The sequence below is a fragment of the Telmatherina bonti genome, assembly GCF_933228915.1.
Source record: "Telmatherina bonti genome assembly, chromosome: 6".
Classification (NCBI taxonomy): domain Eukaryota; kingdom Metazoa; phylum Chordata; class Actinopteri; order Atheriniformes; family Telmatherinidae; genus Telmatherina; species Telmatherina bonti.
In genome coordinates, this window is record NC_136624.1 from 6,886,220 (window position 1) to 6,900,863 (window position 14,644).

At 43.3% G+C, this 14,644-nt stretch overlaps 1 protein-coding gene across 1 annotated transcript in view; it reads right to left on the reverse strand.

The window, feature by feature from the left end:
* Positions 1-14,644, reverse strand: part of epha8 (eph receptor A8) — a gene marked incomplete at both ends in the record, with an annotated part of 183,131 nt that overhangs the window by 128,114 nt on the left and 40,373 nt on the right. Inside the window, one exon of the mRNA XM_079242729.1 lies at positions 8,001-8,065. Within this exon, the coding sequence (XP_079098855.1) occupies positions 8,001-8,065 (65 nt within the window). The remainder of the gene's footprint in view (positions 1-8,000; positions 8,066-14,644) is intronic.

Consider the following 14,644-nt stretch of genomic DNA (forward strand, 5'->3'; position numbering starts at 1 on the left):
TATCAGCTATAAGCATCCGGCCTCCAGCGTACCTGGGTCCAAGTTAATACAAACAATAATAAAAACTGTGAAAAGAATCTATCATCTGCACATCGGACGGTTGATCATTTTCACAATTATCACTGTAATAAGATGACAGCAGAGGGATGGAAGACGGGTTCATGGTGACCACGTAAATCTCTCATCCCTGTCGAGGGGCTCACAATGAGCATCAACCAGGACCGCCAGAATACAGCCAGGCTCAGATGGATGGTGGGAGTCGGTAAAATAAAATGATCTAAGTAATTACAGCCGTCATAATTAATCTTGATTGATCGCATTGTAATCACATGAAATTTGCCCTAAAAAGCAACATTTCTTCATTTAAATGGATTTCAGTGAACAACTAAATTGCATGATAGACAAATATTATTGTTGTAAAATCAGCTCTATCAGTGTCTGGAAAATATTAAATAAATGTAATTTTAAAATGACATTAAATAAATGACATTTTATATGCTTTAACGTCTACAGCTCTAAGATTCTACATGTTACAGTAATCTAACTTTGTACATGTTTTCATCAACACTTTGTTAATAGGAGTTAATATCTCACAGTGAACCAGGAAGGATCAGTCAGCTCAGATACACACCAATGGGTCTTTGTACTGTGTGTTTTTCAATGAAACAAATCAAAATGATGAAGAGGAAGTGAAACTTCTGTCCATGTATTTCGCTGACATAAGCTACAGTTGCAATATTTTGAGTTTCTTCTCTGAAGCAGTCAAACATCAACCTGTCCAGGTTTTGTAAAGATTAGATTATAAGACTATGAAAAAAGCAAGGCTGTTTAAACTCTATAAATCGTACTGAAATGGCTTTATTATTGCCAGCGTTACATGCGAGTTCCATCAGCGAGAGGTTTAACCAGTCATGACCCAGCTCTGTCATCAACCGATGCAGGTCCACAAGCTGAAGTTCATAAGCCACAGCTGCACAGCCTGACTACAGCCATTGGCTCCCGCCATGTTTTATGGTCATGCAGTAATATTTTCTGCTGCAACACAGTCGCAGCCACACCCTCAGTTCCTGTCACAGCCGCAGTCGCAGCCGCAGTCGCAGCCGCAGTCACAGCCGCAGCCACACCCACAGTCCCAGTCAGAGCCGCAGTCAGAGCCGCAGCCGCAGCCGCAGCCGCAGCTGCAGCCGCAGCCGCAGCAGGAGCTACAGCCACAGTCACAGTATCAGGCACAGCCACATGAGCTCGCACAGTCTGAAGTTGGGCAAAGTTTAAAACAGGTCTCTGGCTTGTATATGGGTTGCATTGCATACAGTCCAATAAATCCAGCGTTTATCTAACTGTGGAGATGTTCCTGCTTTGTTCAGGTTGCTGAGTCACACACATACTTGATTCTTTCCACCAATCACAAGACTGCAATGCACCATCTTCCTCCTTTACAGTAGCATCAGTAAGACTGCAATGGCAGTGGACATTCTGGCTCCTATTCCAGGTTCCTACTGGTTCCTACTGGTGGAAAGGTTAGGGAGGATGGGGGCCACACCATGGGTTTCTGTCTTTCTAGGCCCATGGCAGCCAGGGATGCAGAAGTTTTCCTTGAGCATCAGATGGTGCACTGTCATGCAGGAAAGTGATTTTGTTCAGAAAGCAGGTTTTCTTGTATCATAGAAGGAAGTGGTTAATCAGATACACCACATACTCTATATTCAGAAGTCATTTTCACACTTTCAGGGACCCTACAGTGTCATGGATTTCCAAGCCCTGGTGTGTGTATAGCTCCCTGTCTGTGGTGTTTACTGGAGGCATGGCCTGTGGTTAAGCAGCACAGCTGAGTGGAATCAAGATTATGCACCTCTCCTGCTTAAAAAACCCAGGCTGTTTACCATTCTATGCTGGATCGTTACCTATCCTAGGTGTTTTCTGCCTAGTCTGAGACCAACCACAGCCTTCCCTGCCTTCCCCGCCTGCCTGGATCATTTTTCTGTCTTCCAGCATTCCAAGACACCGCTGAGATCCTTGGACATCTTTCACCTCGTCATCCAAGTCATTCTTCAACAAAACAGTTAACATCTGACCACTTACCAGCTCTGTGGGTTCATTCTCTCTTTGTGACATACAGGGGCCAAATTATGACTCCATCACCTCCTCGCTGGCATCACAGTCTTGGTGGCCTTCCATCAACCATCCACTACTACAACCATCTGGACCATCCAGGTTTGTACAGTACTCATCAGAGAGCAAGACATTTGAAAATGAGTTTTTATGAATTTCTGGACCACAGCCGTTTCTGCTTTTTGCATCGCTGTGAACCTCTGGAGAATCCTGCACCCTGATGTTCACCAGGCTGCAGAGGCACCTGTAGCATCAAATCCCAGTTTGCTGCTTTATAATACCATTTCAACACCTGCCGTCTTAATCCGTTGTTTTTCTGGCGGAAACCTCCTCATAGTGCCGTTATCTGCGCAAACCTGTGTGCTTCGAATCAGCCACAAATGACTTAATTACATTTTCGAGGATTGTCTGAGGTTTTCACATCTTGTCCAAGACATTCAACTGTTTCATGCTTTCCAGCCACAGAGACGTCCTTCCTCTTTCCTCATGGCTTAAAAAGGATGGTCTGTATAATAATGTGGAACATGCTTCTGCTGTAGTTTCACCATTAAGTGAGCTCATCTGCCAAATTCATTATCACAGGTATCTAAGAATGATCTTCAAATAAGACCTGAGAAATTATACCATCAAGAGTTGAATCAAAAACCAAAAAGTAAAAACAATAAATACAGTTTGCATAATAAATTGGAACGCAGAGTATTAAAACACTGTCCAAGCTTGCTTTTTCTTTTAAAAGACATTTGACCACACACTGCGAAATCCAGTGTTTACCCCTCTACGCACACACTCGCATGGTGTGACCATACCGATACAAGCAGCTCTTAGTTTGATCCAAGCTTTTTGTGTCATCAGACAACCTAAATCCTTTCCTTCTTCTGGAACCTCTAAGCGGCTGCAGCGAGCAGAGGGCAGCTGGAAGCAAACTGCTGCCAACGTTGCACATTCATAACACTGTAAACTGTCAGGATAGCAGAAAAAATGACCTTATGTGTGTGCTGGAAGTATGTGTGGAAGTGTAGAATAAAGAGAGTTAGAGGTTGTCAAAACATCCATTTATCAGAGAGCCCATGAGGTCTGAGCAAAGCTTTTCTCTCTGACATCTCTGAATATGGTTGCCTGGCAGTCGTGCAGGTTTGCTGCTGTTGCTGCATCCTGGTGAGGCGACCGTCACGTACCCGTCCAATCACTAAAGGACTGCCCAGGAAAATGACTACTAAATACACCGAGGACAACTAACAAGAGACAGGTGAGGAGAGTTAATTAAACTAGAATGAGGGGAGGCTAAAAAGAAAAGCAAAACGAAAGAAAAAAACGACAGAAGAAGAAAAGAACACCAAAAAAAAAAATCACCAAACCTAAATGCAAAGACATACACAAAACCTAATCCAAGACCCAGAGACCAGAACAAAACCTAAACCACAACACAGAGACCAGGACAAAACCTAAAGAACAACCCAAACACCGGAGAAAAATGTTAAAACAACCCAGAGATCAGGGCAAAACCTAAACAACAACCCAGAGAACAGGACAAAACCTAAACAACAACCCAGAGATGAGAACAAAACCTAAAAAAAACAATCCAGAGACCAGGACAAAACCTTAATAACAACCCAGAGACCATAACAAAAATATTCCACAATCCAGAGACAAGGACGAAATCTAAATATCAACCCAGAGACCAGAACAAAAGCTAAACCAAAACCCAAAGACCAGGACAAAACCTAAACAACAACCCAGAAACCAGAAAAAAGCATAAACACAACCCAGACATCAGGGCAAAACATATTCCACAACCAAGACCTGGACAAAAAGTAAACAACAACCCAGAGACCAAGACAAAACCTAAACAACAACCCAGAGACCAAGACAAAACCTAAACAACAACCCAGAGACCAAGACAAAACCTAAACAACAACCCAGAGACCAAGACAAAACCTAAACAACAACCCAGAGACCAAGACAAAACCTAAACAACAACCCAGAGACCAAGACAAAACCTAAACAACAACCCAGAGACCAAGACAAAACCTAAACAACAACCCAGAGACCAAGACAAAACCTAAACAACAACCCAGAGACCAAGACAAAACCTAAACAACAACCCAGAGACCAGACAAAACCTAAACATCAACCCAGAGACTAGAACAAAACCAAACCACAACTCAGAGACCAAGACAAAACCTAAAGAACAACCCATACACCAGGGCAAAGCCTAAACATCAACCCAGAGACCAGGGCTAAACTTAAACAACAACCCAGACACCAGGACAAAACTTACTCCACAAGCCAGAGACCAGGAAAAAAAAACCTAAACCACAACTGAGAAACCAGGACAAAACCTAAGCAAGAACCTAGAAACCAGGCCAAATGTTGGCTCTGTCATTTTAAAGGCAGGATACTCATCCGATACTAATCTGGTCATTTATGGAAGAAAAAAGACACACTGCTCTATTGGTTTTACTTATCCGGAAAAAAAATTGCTTCAGCTTCCCTCTTTATTTAAGACTGTTCGGGATTCTGTTTAAGCAGAACATCACTTTCATTTATTTATTTTTTTTTTACCTTTAATTTTCCAGGAAAAGTCAGTTGAGAAGAAATTCTTATTTACAAAGATGACAGGAAATGTGACGTAGGAGCACAAATACACAACATCCCACCTGTTCCTTTACATTAACTTATATCAGTGCATCTTTATGAACTACAGAGTCTGAGGACTCTAACTTTTCACCCCAAATGTATAAACCTTTAAGGTAATGCTGGGAAGCAAGCAAAATGTGAAAGTGACGCCCTGTCTTGGCTCGAATTTGCTGTTTATGCAGATTTATTTTTATGAAAATCAGGATTTTTTTTTTTTCTTCTGCCCCGCCATCACCTTTTGGGCTTCCGTACCTTATAGTGACATCAGCGTACTCCCGCTGGTTTCCCACAGAAACGCATAAACACAACAACATGGCAGCTAGCAACGAACAACTAGTGCACACTCTGCGTTTCATGACTTTTTTTCAAAATAAAAACAATATTTTACGTTTCAACCAACAACAATTATGATTTGCGGGTGTTTCCATGGAACAGTGTTTAGCCATTAGCATCAAGTTTCGTAAAATCTCGTTTTAAATTAATGCAAAGTGGGCACGTAGTGTTATTTTAGGGTTTTCTACTTGCTGCGGAGAATTTGCTTCGGATTGCCTAAGCTTTTCTCGCTCACTTTCTTTTCTAAAACTCTGAAAGTCGCTGTTGTTTATTCCACACTGCGCAATCTTTAGCGGGAATTAACTGGTCGCCACACTCACATTACGCCCCCCCCACGTCATGTCTGGGGACACGTAAACACGAAAAAAGTGTTTCCATTACACTCCTGCAATATATTTCCATATTGAAATGTCTGAAAAACCACCTCTTGAGATCGTAAAAACTTTTATAGCAGCTGGTTTCTATAGCGATATTTAGTTTTTGCAAAGTTTCTAGGTGTGATGGAAACGCAGGGTTTTCAGTGTGGGAGGGGGCCTGAAGCCAGATGCAGTCAACAGGCTCGTCTTTTTTGCTAAAAATGTGCAAATTAAACAAAAAACAGCAATAATGTAATAAAACATTCATTCATTTTCCAAACCGCTTATTCCAATTCAGGGTCGCGGGGAAGCTGGAGCCTATCCCGGCTGGCATTGGGCGACAGGCAGGGTACACCCTGGACAGCTCGCCAGTCCATCGCAGGGCCACACAGAGAGACGAACAACCACTCACGCTCACACTCATTCCTAGGGGCAATTTAGAGTGACCAATCAACCTATCATGCATGTGTGTTTGGACGGTGGGAGGAAGCCGGAGTACCCGGAGAGAACCCACGCATACACGGGGAGAACATGCAAACTCCACACAGAAAGGCCACTGACCAAACCAGCTAAGGATCAAACCAGTGACCTTCTTGCTGTGAGGCCACAGTGCTAACCACTGCGCCACCGTGCAGCCCTGTAATAAAACATGTATGTTAGAAATATAGCTTTAATAACATTCAGGGATTTTTTAAAAATAGTATTTTTTATCAAAGAGGTCCATTTTTTCTTAACACATGTTAAGTGTAAAGAAACAATCATTTTGATTACCTCAATGCCAATGTGGGAAATTGTTTTGGTTATTTAATGTGAAAAAACTCTAAAAGGAATCACAAATTTTCTTCTAAGAGGAGGCACTTTTATTTATTTATTTAATTTTTTTTTTTTTTTACTTTAGGATAAAGTTACACAAGTGAAGTGAGGCCTATTCTTAAATGTATGATGAAAGTGTAAAAACTATCTCACAGTGGTAACGCACGAAGTGCAAACATGTCGTTTCTTATAATGTTTACAGTAGCAGCGCCTGCATCTCTTTTTACAATCTTTTTACAATCTTGAGATTTTATTTTTCGGTCATAACGCCCAGCCCTAACCCCAGCTTTAACTTCATTCCAGGTTCATTAAAAACATTTGCAGATATTTCTGTTGTTGATAAATATTTGATAGTTACCATGCCATCCCACAGTGCAGAAACTATGAAGTAATGTTTGCATCTCTGAAGACACACTATTGCTCTTTGGTTATGGATTCTCACTGTCATCTGAGAACGATTTGATCCATAAGTCACATCAATATCCAATACCAATACTGGACTGGATCTGGTCCCACTCCAATTTTAAAAAAAAAAAGAACAATGAAGAAATCGGAACCATAAAAATTTGGGGCTTAGAGTTGTTTTTAGGTCATTTAAAGCTTAAAAGTTTCTGTGTGTGCAGTGGTTTGCTGCAAACTGCTCATCCTTCAGTGAGAACATGCAGAAACAACATTCACTCAAACTGCTGGGATGGTTTTAGGTCAGAAAACGTGTCAGGAATCCTCCTTCTTCTCCAAACAGAGCGCTCTGGTGACTGCAAGTTAGACGCAACCCCACTTCAAACACACTCCTCTAAACATGGCAGTCTTTTTCCCTGCTGGAAATTTACTTTGCCACCGGTATCAAACACCACAGAACCTGTTTCACACCCTGTAACACAAAACACACACATACGTAACCAAACTATAATGCTGCAAATCTCAGCTCCCATTTTTAATCCATTCAGTCAAGCTTTTCATGTGCAGAAGCACAGAGATAGATTAAAAAAAAAAGTCTCATCAAGGTATGGAGAATATTTCTGCTTTATTAAAACCAATTAAATGCAGCACTTCAGGCTGACTTTATGTAATCTAGATGTCATAAGACAGTCGCCTTTTGCTCCAATTCCACACAGAAGGCGTCATTTCGCTCAAAACTCTAATCCGATTCTTCCAGCTCTTCTCTCAGGACTTGAAAGACAATCCATCTGTTCCTCCTGGCCTCCGTTCAATCACAGCGCCGTCTGTTGTGTAGGCCGGAGGTGAGGTAAACGCTCCCACCACTTCCCCAACAGCCAAGGGAGTCGGGGACACGCTGGCATCTCGCTGCTGGAAAGATCACGGCTGGAGTCCTAATTCATCACCCCAGGCGTCATCAAGTGGCATTACAATATGCTAATGAGGCAACGCCGTGCCCTCCATGTCACCTCGCTCTCCTGCTTTCATCTTTCTCCCTCCTCACCCTCGAAGGAGGCTCAGACTCACCAAATCCCGGATTGGGATGTGCTGCCGATGATGCTGGGTCAGATGCTGGACCTGATGCTGGATTTTATGCTGGATCTGATGTTGGTGAGTGTATCTTTATTAATCTGCTGAGTCAACGATAAATCCTCTATAATAAGCACCAGCTTCGTCTCAACTGGACAACCAGTCTCACATGGGCTCCAAACAGACCGTAAAATCCCAGTATGTGTCGTTAATGTGATGAACAACTAAACCAGAACTTTCTTTGGGTTAGACAGGAATGTCTAAACGTTTGTTTTCATGTCTTACCCCGTGTGACGGGTACGTCAGCCAGCCCCAGTCTCCTGTGATCGTCGTGGTGTCCAGAAGATTCACTGCAGAGAAATTAAACAAAACGAGGAGGTGAGTGATGAACATTAACATCTTGTTTAGGCCTTGAATTCTACATCTGTCCAAAATACAGGAAGCATTTCTTCTCAACTTTGCCTGGCAGCTGCAGGGACAGACTCAAGCACCCCAAGACCCTGGGTTGCAATAAGTTCATACAGAAAAGAGATGGATGGATCTTCACAAGTACAAGGTTTCTGAGGCATGCAAGATGACTTCAAATGCAACATGTGTGTTATTATGTCAGAGTAAATTCACCTGCAGCAGAGAGGAAAATGTAAATGTCATCTCATCCTGATAGCCCATTACTGTTAGCGGAAACCAAAACACACCAGCAGAGTCTTTCTAGGAAAGTGTAAAATAGTGTTGGGAACAAAGAAAGTCATATCTGAGAAGGAACTGTTCCACTGTAAAAAGCAGAAAAGTGAAGCTACGTAGTTTTCCAGGTGTTTGATAGAGGTGTTACCAGGTAATTTTCTCAGGAATCCATGATGATCAGCCGATGATGATGATGATAGAGTCAGCTATCAGTGGAAAGAGTGAGAAGAATCCAGGGATAGACTCCAAGTTCACCTTAGAAACACCAAGAGGGTCCAGAAAGATGTGGAGCCCAAGATAGTTGATGATAGGAAGAGAATACCATCCATCCATCATTCCATCCATCCATCCATCCATCTATCCATCCATCCATCCATCATTCCATCCATCCATCCATCCATCTATCCATCCATCCATCCATCTATCCATCCATCCATCCATCCATCCATCCATCATTCCATCCATCCATCCATCCATCTATCCATCCATCCATCATTCCATCCATTCATCATTCCATCCATCATTCCATCCATCATTCCATCCATCCATCCATCCATCCATCCATCATTCCATCCATCCATCCATCATTCCATCCATCCATCCATCATTCCATCCATCCATCCATCCATCCATCCATCATTCCATCCATCCATCCATCCATCCATCATTCCATCCATCCATCCATCATTCCATCCATCCATCCATCCATCCATCCATCCATCCATCCATCATTCCATCCATCCATCCATCCATCCATCCATCATTCCATCCATCCATCCATCCATCCATCCATCCATCCATCCATCCATCATTCCATCCATCCATCCATCTATCCATCCATCATTCCATCCATCCATCTATCCATCCATCCATCCATCCATCATTCCATCCATCCATCCATCCATCTATCCATCCATCCATCATTCCATCCATCCATCCATCCATCTATCCATCCATCCATCTATCCATCCATCCATCCATCCATCCATCATTCCATCCATCCATCCATCCATCCATCCATCATTCCATCATTCCATCCATCCATCTATCCATCCATCATTCCATCCATCCATCCATCCATCCATCCATCCATCTATCCATCCATCCATCCATCTATCCATCCATCCATCATTCCATCCATCCATCCATCCATCCATCCATCCATCTATCCATCCATCCATCCATCCATCCATCCATCATTCCATCCATCCATCCATCATTCCATCCATCATTCCATCCATCCATCCATCCATCATTCCATCCATTATTCCATCTATCCATCCATCCATCTCTCCATCCATCCATCATTACATCCATCCATCCATCCATCTATCATTCCATCCATCATTCCATCTATCCATCCATCCATCCATTAATCCATCCATCGATCCATTAATGCATCAATCCATCTATCATTTCATCCATCCATCCATCTATCATTCCATCCATTATTCCATCTATCCATCCATCCATCCATTAATCCATCCATCGATCCATTGATCCATCAATGCATCAATCCATCTATCATTTCATCCATCCATCCATCTATCATTCCATCCATTATTCAATCCATCCATCCATCCATCCATCCATCCATTTTCTTAACTGCTGAGTCGCAAGGAAGCATGTTTTTGGAAACTAGCAGGATCTTCATCTCCATGGAAACCAGCAGGATCTTCATCTCCATGGAAACCAGCAGGATCTTCATTATTCAGTTTAAACAAAGGCAAAGTCATAGGAGACATTAGCAGAGTTTCTAGAGATGGAATAAAAACATGATGTGGGATTGTGGCCGCTAGCTGCCAGAGTTTCTGTCCCACTGTGACGAGACAGACGTCTCTGTCACCTGCAGAGTCTCTGCTTTCATACGACGCCTCGTTCATGTGCAGAAATGATCAGTGATGTTCTCGTGTTTTCTGTTTGCGCTTTGTACTATGTTTGGTTTGGATCCTGATGCTGGTAAAGTCTTTTAGCTGAGTTTCTCCCCGTCATATTGCGATGCTACATGTTAGCATCGCTGCTTCCTAGTACTCTCGTATCTCATGTTGCCTCCTCTACAGGGTGGTCTCATGAAGAGAAGGTTAAATGGCTGTTTTTCCTCATCGTGCTCCATCCATCCTGCCCTTCATCACCATCCTCTGAGCACAGCGGCACCTGATGGATGCACGCACACACACACCGACACCTGTCTGACAGGTGTGACTGATGAGCTAGGACGGCCGTCACAGCAACTCTGAGCCATGTGTCTCAGTATGTGATGTCACCTTGACCTGGTTCACCCTCAGAGCCCTGAGAGCCTGCATGTTTTAAGCTCAGAATAGATCAGGAGACAAAATGTTTCTATTCTCGCTGTGCAGTGAGAAACATGACTGTTTCTGAGGAAAAATAGAGCTCGCTAGACAAAGAATAATAAATAATAAGTAAAAGCATCAATCGGGAAATTAATTACATCAATAATGAAATTAATCATTATTTTTAAGATTTCCTTTTTTCCAGTGAAACTGAGAGAAACGACGTGGTGTAGATTCACCGCTGCAGAACGACATGAGCTGAAACTCAACCATGGAAAGAAACAAACCTACTTTATTTCCATTAAACATGAGATGGGTTAAAAACTTTCTGTTGTCTGCAGAATAAAGTCTGAACATGTATGAAGTCATGACGCTGCATTCTCACATGTAAACTGTTTTTCTGGTGGTGCTGCTGGCGTCATTATGTTTAGGTTCAGCAGGGCTTTTTTCCTCTTTTAAAGGGGTCCTGAGCAGCAGTTCTTCAGACTTTATGATGGATTCTCATTTCTTTTTTTTAATATTCATTTGTTTTCCACTTGAGTTCAGTCCAGTCCTTGTACCTAACTTCTTTTACCGCTTCTGGGTGTTTACTCAGAGAAGCTGCATGCGAGTATCTGAGTAGATGTGCTGTTACTGCTTTAACATGTTAAATGTTACTTGTCACAGAGTTCTAAGCCAAAGTTGAGTTCACGCATAACGGACTACTTAGCAAACAAAATGGTTAAACTGTAAAGTTAGTTTGGATCATTTGTTCCAGTTTTTTAGTTGCATCTGTGAAAACCAGCAAAGATCAGACAGAAAACTAGATTTTTAGCAGCAAAGGGAGAGACATTAGCTGAACAGTTGGTTTATCTCAGCTTGGTGGCAGAAACTGGACAGAAAAACTAAACAAATGTCATGGTTCCGCTTTGGGGTCATGTTTAGGTCTGCTTTCCTGTTTTACTTTGTAGTAGTCTTCTCTGGTGTATTCTGGTGTTTTCTGTTCAGGTTCCCATTTCCTGTTCCTGCTATATGAAGTATAGATCAGACCCTATTGTTTTCCAATGTTTATTCTTCACACCACATTGAGCTCAAATTTGACCCCCTATACACGCATAAAACGTTGTGAAATTTGGCACACCGCAAGCCTAGTGAAAGTTCAGAAGTAAAGCCAGAAGAGCAGAAGAGGCAGACGTTCAGAAGAAGAGTAAAACGTGCTGAACAAGAGCCAGAAGTGCAGAAGAAGAGTCAGAAAAAAAGTCAGAAGTGCAGAAGAAGAGTCAGAAGAGCAGAAGAAGAGACAGAAGTCAAGAAGAGTCAGAAGAAGAGAGAGAAGTGCAGAAGAAGAGTCAGAAACGCAGAAGAGTCAGAAGAAGAGTGAAGTGCAGAAGAGTCAGAAGAAGAGACAGAAGTGCAGAAGAAGAGTCAGAAGAAAAGTCAGAAGTGCAGAAGAAGAGCCAGAAGAGCAGAAGAAGAGTCAGAAGTCAAGAAGAGTCAGAAGAAGAGACAGAAGTGCAGAAGAAGAGCCAGAAGAGCAGAAGAAGAGTCAGAAGTCAAGAAGAGTCAGAAGAAGAGACAGAAGTGCAGAAGAAGAATGAGAAACGCAGAAGAGTCAGAAGAAGAGTGAAGTGCAGAAGAGTCAGAAGAAGAGACAGAAGTGCAGAAGAAGAGTCAGAAGTGCAGAAGAAGAGACAGAAGTGCAGAAGAAGAGTCAGAAGTGCAGAAGAAGAGACAGAAGTGCAGAGGAAGAGTTTGGCACTCTGCCTGCATCGGCTGGATCTGGTTTTAGGCAAAATGTCGGCATAGAGGATGGCAGGGATTTGCGATGGAGGAAAACACTTTAGTGATATTTTATAGATAATCTGCTTCAACCTGAGCCAAATGCTGAATTATGATTTGACCATTTGTCCTGAATCAAACTTCACACGATAAATGTCGGCTGTCCACTTCCACTATTCTCCCAGCCTGGAACTGGTCCTGGCCTGGACTGTAGTTATGCCAACGCTAAATAACCATGTCAAACATGTTTGATGCACAAATAAATGGTCAAATTGGATAAAAACCAAAGCAAATTCAAATTCTGAAGATTTATTTATTTTAATAAAGTAAAACCAACCTAAAAGCCTTTCTAAGTTAACATAGGTGAGTTTCTCAGACAGCTGCTGCTGCATGGAAACGTGCCATAAAGTCAGTTTATCACTTTTAGTGGGTCAAGAATACCCAGAATTCATCAGCGCAAACAGGATGAATGTAATTCTTAATGGCGTGGAGCACTCTTGTCTGCTGCAGCTCCTCTCCATGAAGAGGATTTCTCCACATTTTCCTCAATAGTTTCTAATTTTCTGTGCAAAGATGATGCTTTGCTTATGTCTTGTGATTAGCTGGTAAGTCTCTCCTGCTAATCTGAGCATCAGGCTGGTGATGAGGGCAGTGGGTCAGAACACACAGACAGATGGCGGTGCCACCGTCCTCTCACCCCCCCCCCCCCCCCCCCCCCCCCCCCATCGACCAGCCTTCCTTCTGCCTCTCAAGGCGCCAACACCCCATCGTCTCGTACTGATGATCCTATGCCCCTTTGCTCTCTGCACAAGGTCACAAATGGATGCCGCCTGTTAAACTCTTTCTCAGTCCACCAAAGCTACATCAGCGCTGGATCAGACTTCATCAGTTTTAATGCAGAAGTTTAACATAAACATATTTATTCTCGAGTCACTTGGCAGATGCTGTCTTTGGACGGTGGGAGGAAGCCAGAGGACCCAGAGAGAATCCACAGATACACAGTAAGAACATGCAACCTCCACACAGAAAGGTCACCCAGACTGCATTTTTAACACATACACCTGTTCTACTTCCTGTTATCCAGCCAATCCCACGGCAGCATGAAGTAACAGACATGCTGGAGGTCAAACTGAGCATTGGAACAAAGAAGAAAGGAGATTTCAGGTTGCTGGTCTGAGTATTTACTGGGATTTTCACACACAACCATCTCCAGTGTTTCCTGAGAAGGTCTGAAGAAGAGCAGCAGCTGTCTGGACCAGAACCAGCAGAAGACCACCGCGGGTTCCCTCCTGTCAGTAAGAACAGGAAACTGAGGCTACAATTCACACAGACTCACCAGAACTGGACAATAGAAGATGGAGAAACGTTGCTGGTCTGATGAGTCTCCAGTTCAGCTCCACATTCACATGGTAGGATCAGAATCTGCTGGAAACATCATGACAACATGGATCCATCCTGCCGTCAGGATCAACGCTTCAGGCTGCTGCTGGTGGGATGGTGGGGGGAGGTTTTCTTGTCCCTCTTTGGTCCCCTTAGTACCAACATGGTTTAACCATGTCCATCCCTTCCTGAGCACAGTGAAGCATCTTCTGATGGAAACTTCCAGCAGGATTCAGCGGAACTGCAGCAGATCAATGTAACAGCTGACCGCTGCAGGGTCAGAGAACATCCCTCATCTTGCTGATCTTCATCCTCTAAGAAAAGAAGTTTATGGAGAAGATTCGCTCCGTCTTTGTGGACAGTATTCTGCTTTTTAAACTCTTTTTCAAAGACGAGTGGCAGAGCGAGTCTTCGGCGAGCGAGAGGTGTGGAACCTTCATGGTGCGATGGGTCTGGTTAGCACAGCGGCCTGGAGCAGCAGCGGTGAACAGGTTAACAGGACGTCTCCTGGAGGGCTCCAGGCCTGAAATTGAGTTTGTTCCTGTTTGGCTGCTTTCTGTTCATAACAGAAACACAAAGCACCTCGCCTCTCCCTCCTCCACATGAGGGAGAACGCTAAATGAAAAAGCTGTCCACCAGCTCCACAGCTTGTTTCTGCTCACCAACAGAAAAGCCACATATTTCCCAGGGTGGTGGTCAACTTTCCTCCACCATTACTTCACCCGCCTTGCAGCCCTGAAAGTGACTGTGGCTACGTCAGGTTAGCAAGCTGCTGGTGTCTGGAAGCCCGCCAGCCCGCCGTTCGCTTGCAGACATGCA